The sequence below is a fragment of the Oculina patagonica genome, unplaced genomic scaffold, assembly GCF_052425735.1.
Source record: "Oculina patagonica isolate OP01 unplaced genomic scaffold, crgOcupat unplaced283, whole genome shotgun sequence".
NCBI lineage: Eukaryota > Metazoa > Cnidaria > Anthozoa > Scleractinia > Oculinidae > Oculina > Oculina patagonica.
The window spans coordinates 1-6,085 of record NW_027558127.1 but is presented as its reverse complement, the minus strand read 5'-3'; the positions used below and the strand labels follow the sequence as shown (position 1 = coordinate 6,085).

The following is a 6,085-nucleotide window of genomic DNA, read 5'->3' as shown; positions in this document are numbered from 1 at the left end:
GAAAGGTGTGGATCTCCCAAAGTTTTCCGGAGAAGACAAAGCTGACTATGAGCCTTGGAAGGCAGCATTTATGTCTATTGTTGATCTAATGGATATTCCGGTTGGCGAAAAAGTATTACGACTTCAAAGCAGTCTGTCTGGAAAGGCCCTGGCATTGGTTAAAGACCTTGGTTACTCTGTGAATGCTTACGAAAGAGCAAAGGAGAAGCTGGAGAGGAAGTATGGGGGAGAATAACCTGCGATCAGGCGTTCTTTTTTCTTTTTACGAAAGCGAGAGGGAAAAAAGAACGCCTGATACATTTATTTAACCGGCCGCCAGCCGCCCCCTAATTTAAATAAACTAATGTGTCGTCGAACTGTCAAACCACTCTTTGTAGTTGGCGGCAAATTCGAGACTCGGATTTCCACAAGGCGTGAAAAACGTCTGGAGAAAAATTGTACATATGTACAGCCTGTATTTAAACTTCGCCGTGTTGAGATAAAAATGCTTTTAGTAGCAAGGTGAGATGGCGCTTGTGAACATATTTTTATCAGTTGTACTGGATGCCGTCCCTTTATTTCAGCTTACACACACAAAAAAAGGAATTCACCGACGAGCTGTTTTACGGCAGAGAGGATCGATCGCTTTTGTAAACATTCCAACATCTCTGGGATATTGTTTTCGAAGAACAACAAAAACATCTTCACGGAACCAAAATTATAACGCATTGTCGCTCACTCTATTTGTTCTGCCTTCAGAGAGTTACACTTGATATCTGTTAGGGCTTCAGCTAACGTAGAAAAGAACTCGTCCTCGCAGTAAACGTGACTCGTCTTTGCCATGCATTACCAGCTTCTGACCGGAAGTCTTGTTGATATACGACAACCAATCAGTCCACACCGCTCCATTGAGTATTGTTTCTCGACCAATCAGACAAAAAAACCAGAATCTGGCTTTTTTACATGACTTTCGACAAGCAAATGTATCATGCCCTCCTTCCCCCGCAGCAGTAGTAGGGAGGGAGGGTATGATTTCAGGTTAGGGGGAGAAAGACGCTTGCAGATTAAACACCTGACTGCTCTGCGTGGCTGGCAGAAAGTTCGATCCCGAAGCCTGGAGGATATGGAGAACTTTCAAGGTGTACTCGAGAGAGTTTTGATAGCACTGAAAGACTGTGGACCGGGTCAAGAACTTCAAGGACACAATCTTACCCTTACCGCTAAGGAGAAATTGTCAGAGGAAGATGTGCAGGCATATAAGCATTGGCTTATTGACCATTCCCTTGAAGACAGCTTCGAGTCACTTGTAGACTGGGTGGAGCTCCGAGTTCAGATCATGGAAGAAGCTAAGGAAGAAACAAGTGGGTACGGGAAGAACAAACCTGATGGGTCAGAAGGACGAAGAAATGGTTTCCGAAGCGACCGAGTAGTGCGTGGAAGAAGTTTTACCACAAGATCGAAGTCAAGAAGCTGCATTGTTGACGCATGCAAGCAGAGCCATCCACCTTGGGTTTGTAAAGCTTTTAAAGAGCTATCTGTACAAAAAAGAAGGGAGCTGATTGGAAACACCAGTCGTTGTTACCGTTGCCTAGCCGCTGGTCATCACAGTAAAGAATGCCCTAATGCTAAGCGATGTGGAGTTGACGGTTGTTTAAGTACCAGCCATAGTAGCTATCTTCATGAGAGCACTCCACATCGTGTGACAGACAGTTCACAAAACCACCTGCGAGCAGACGCCTCATCCTTCCGCACACCAGAACAGGCACCAATAACCCGGCATCGGTTAATCTTCACCCTCGAGAGCAGACGTACAAAACCAGCCATGTTGAACACGTTTCACTGATGATTCTTCCAGCTCTGATAAGTAACAGAGATAAAGAACTGTCCGTGAATGTTATGCTAGACCCATGCTCCACGAGTTCCTACATATCAGAGGATGCTGCAGAAGAACTTGGATTGCACGGACAAGAGTTAAAACCTAACCATTGCAGGAACAGGAGGAACTGAAGTTAAGACACGCTCACGCAGAGTGGAACTTACTGTAGCAAACCTAGACAGCACATTTTCAAGTCCTTTACATGCTCATGTCCTCAATGACATTGCTGGCGACACACCAGCTATTCGCTGGTCTGAATTAAAGCAAAAGTGGCCCCACTTATGCCATGTGCCATTTGAGACTGTATCAAAGCGACGTCAGATTGACATCATGATTGGCAGTGATCACCCCGTCTTTCATCACGTGTTGAAAGAGGCTTGCGGCGAAGAACCAAATGACCCAGTTGCATGGTTGACGAATTTGGGCTGGGTGTGCTTTGGTCCCACATTGGTGGAAGAGTTTCGACGTAACACTCATTCCCACTTCACTCGTACGTACAGAAGTAGTCAAGTCAACAAGCCCCTGCCACCTGAGGACATTCTGCATGCATTTTGGGAGCTCGAATCCCTCGGAATTACAGACCAGGCTGAGCGACAAATGTTAGCCGAAGAGAAAGCAGCAGTTGCTCAAGTAGCTGAAACATTGGAGTTCAAGAATGGGCGCTACAAAATTGGCATCCCCTGGAAAGAAGGTGAACCGAAGTTAGCGAACAATTATGAAGTAGCTCTTGTAAGACTCAAAAGCCAGGAGAAGTCTCTGAAAAGGAAAGGCCCAGACGTCATGAAAGCCTACAGCGAGATCTTCAAAGATTATGAGAGGAAGGGTTACATACAGAGCGTACCCAAATCTGAAGTTGAAGAACAGTGGTTTCTACCCCACTTTCCAGTAGTCAAAGAAGACAGAGTCACAACAAAAGTTCGTGTAGTTTTTGATCCCGCAGTGAAACATGAAGGGAAGAGCTTGAACGATACCATTTTGCCGGGGCCAAAGCTTCAGAGAGATTTGGTCGATGTTCTGACACGTTTTCGGCGGGCACCTGTAGCCCTGTCCGCTGACATTTCGGAGATGTTCCTTCAGGTTGAACTGCAAGACAAAGACCGTCCCTACCACCGGTTCCTGTGGCGTGACTTTGACACTTCAAGAGAGCCTGAAACATATGAATTCCAGCGCCTACTGTTTGGAAATACCGCTTCGCCATTTTGCTCACAGTATGTTCTTCAAACCCATGCAAAGACCCATGCTTTAGACTTTCCTGAAGCGGCAAACACTGTAGACAACTCCATGTATGTTGATGATGTGCTGGACTCCTGTGAGACAGTTGAAGGTGCTCAACACCTGCAACGCCAGCTATCTGATCTTTTAGCCATGGCTGGCTTCAGATTAAGAAAGTGGTCCTCCAATGAACCAGTGGTCATCGAAGACATTCCCAAAGAAGACCGACTACCTACCTTGGCGATAAACAAAGATGACTTGCCCAAGACCAAGACCCTAGGAGTCATGTGGGAAGCCCAAAGGGATGTCTTTACCTTTCAAGTAGAACAGCCACTCGTTGACAGCAAGAAGCCCACCAAGCGAAACGTATTGAGTGCTATTGCAAGCCTGTTTGACCCCCTGCAGTTCTTGGCACCATTCACCGTGAGAGCCAAGATACTGATGCAAGAAATATGGATGGCTGGTATCGATTGGGACGATGTGTTACCCGAAAACTTAAAGGCCAAATGGGAGAAGTGGGTCACAGAACTCCCACAACTGTCAAATGTTGCTGTCCCTCGTTGTCTGCGTCAAGCGAACCCAGAGAACATTGAACTACATCTATTTTCAGATGCTTCCAATGATGCCTTTGCGTCAGTTGCCTATTTGGTCTGTCGATACCTGGATAACAATCCATCATCATGCCTTATTGCGTCAAAGTGCCGTGTGTCCCCAGTAAAGGCGATGACAATTCCCCGGCTAGAGCTTATGGGTGCAGTCCTTTCAAGTCGTCTGGCAGAGAACATCCAGAAAGTGATCAAGGTCGACAGAACTATCTTCTGGATTGACTCAGAGAATGTTTGGTACTGGGTCCGCAACCAAAGCCGCGAGTTCAAACCATTTGTTGCCAACCGAGTTGGTGAAATTCAAAGAACGACAAGTCCTGAACAGTGGCGACACGTACCAGGAACCATCAACCCAGCAGACCTTCCAACAAGAGGACTCTCTGCTACAGCCTTAGCCGAGAGTAAAGTTTGGTTAGAGGGACCAGCCTTCCTTAAAGATGATGAGTCAACCTGGCCAGCAACACCACCCCCCAGAGACAACACTAAGAAGATTGAGGACTGTGAAAGGCGAACAGTGACCAGAACGCACATGACCATGAGCCATGCCAGTACGATCATCGACCCAAACAAATTCTCAAGCCTTAAGCGTCTGGTTCGCGTGACAGGATGGGTTCAGCGGTTCCTGACCAATTGTCGACTACCAATGAATTTACGCAGAAAGGACAGAATCCTCCTACCAACTGAGATATCTGAAGCAGAGACCATGTGGATCAAGCAAGCCCAAATGCAAGCCTTTCCTGGTGGAGAAAGTGAAGGATTACTGACACGGTTGAACCCTAAGAGTGACGGTGAAGGGTTACTCCGAATGGATGGACGCTTGCGCTTTGCTGACCACCTTCCCTATGACACAAGACATCCTATCCTTCTACCTAAGGACCATGCTGTGACAAGACTAGTAATTGTAGACGCCCATGAAAGACTCGGCCATGGAACAGGAGTGGAACATGTTCTGACTGAGTTGCGAAGTCGTTTCTGGATTGTGAAAGGAAGGCGTATGGTGCGAAATGTAATCGAGGCCTGTGCTGAATGTCGACGCCGGTTCTCCACAAAGATAGGCAACCAGATGATGGCCCCCCTACCCAAGTCAAGACTACAATCTTTGCTAAGAGCGTTTGAGAAAGTTGGCGTTGATTATGGTGGTCCGTTCTTAACGAAACAAGGCCGTGGAAAGACAAGAGCCAAGCGTTACCTGTGCCTTTTTACTTGTCTCACTACCCGAGCTGTGCATTTGGAAATGTCTTACTCCTTAGACACTGACTCGTTTATCTACGCATTTGGCCGGATGACATCAAGGAGGGGGACACCAACCTATGTGATCTCTGACAACGGAACCAACTTTGTGGGAGCAGAGCGTGAACTGCGGGAGTTGGTGGAGTCCCTTGACCCAGACAGGATTACGCAAGAAACCGCGACATATCATCCCATTGACTGGAAGTTTAACCCACCGTCTGCCCCCCATTTTGGCGGAGTATTTGAGGCAATGATCAAGAGTGCGAAGAAAGCAATCAAAGCCATCCTTGGAGACGCAGATGTTACTGATGAAGAGCTGCACTCAGCTATTTGTGGTGCAGAACGATTGCTGAATTCCCGACCATTAACCTATGTGAGCTCAGACCCCCATGACCTTTCGCCGCTCACCCCAAGCCACTTCCTAGTTGGACAGTTGGGAGGATCGTTTGCCCCAGAAGCACTTGACCATGAACAAGCCTACAACCCCAAGAAACGGTGGCACCGCGTGCAGCAACTTCTAGGACAGTTCTGGAAGCGGTGGAGAAAGGAGTTTCTGCCCAGCCTTAACGTCAGAAAGAAATGGTTTCACCCCAAGCACAACTTAAAAGAAGGCGACGTCGTGCTGATTGTGGAGCCAAATGCCCGCAGAGGAGAGTGGCCTCTTGGCCGTGTGATTGAGGCATACCCTGGTGCTGATGGACTAGTTCGAGTCGTCAAAGTCAAGGCAAAGGACAAGGAGTACTTGCGTCCTGTCCATCGCTTGTGTCCCCTGGAGTATGTGGCAGACAGTGCTGAGTGAGAGCCATTATCAAAGAGATTGACTGTGGTGCTGAAATTGCACACAATTTCGAAAGTGACATTTGTTTATGTTTTGTTACCGAAACTGTGATAGGAACATTGATTAGACAGAATGATTTGATTTTTTGAACTTTATTGAGAAACAGTCAGTGACAGTTGGTCCCCCGTGGACTCTACATTTTCGTGGTTGTCATAAGTTTGCGAATGCAATTGCATTCGGGAGGGGGATGTTAAGAACCGAATAATTATATAAATTGTAATAATTAGAAGAAATTAATGTTTAACCCGTTGCCTCGGAAATTACCGCTTAAGTATCGCGGGCTCATTTTCACACGTGAGAAATCGGAAGACATGTTTGATTGTGAAAGTCTTGTGAGACCTCGTG

General features: G+C 47.0%; 1 protein-coding gene across 1 annotated transcript; it reads left to right on the top strand.

Annotated features, from left to right (window-relative positions):
* Window positions 1-1,102: 1,102 nt before the first annotated feature.
* Window positions 1,103-5,701, top strand: LOC144640376 (uncharacterized). Its single transcript, XM_078499545.1, has 2 exons — window positions 1,103-1,787; window positions 1,971-5,701. The coding sequence occupies exons 1-2, from the start codon at window positions 1,103-1,105 to the stop codon at window positions 5,699-5,701; spliced, it is 4,416 nt and encodes a 1,471-aa protein (XP_078355671.1).
* The last annotated feature ends 384 nt before the right edge of the window (window positions 5,702-6,085 follow it).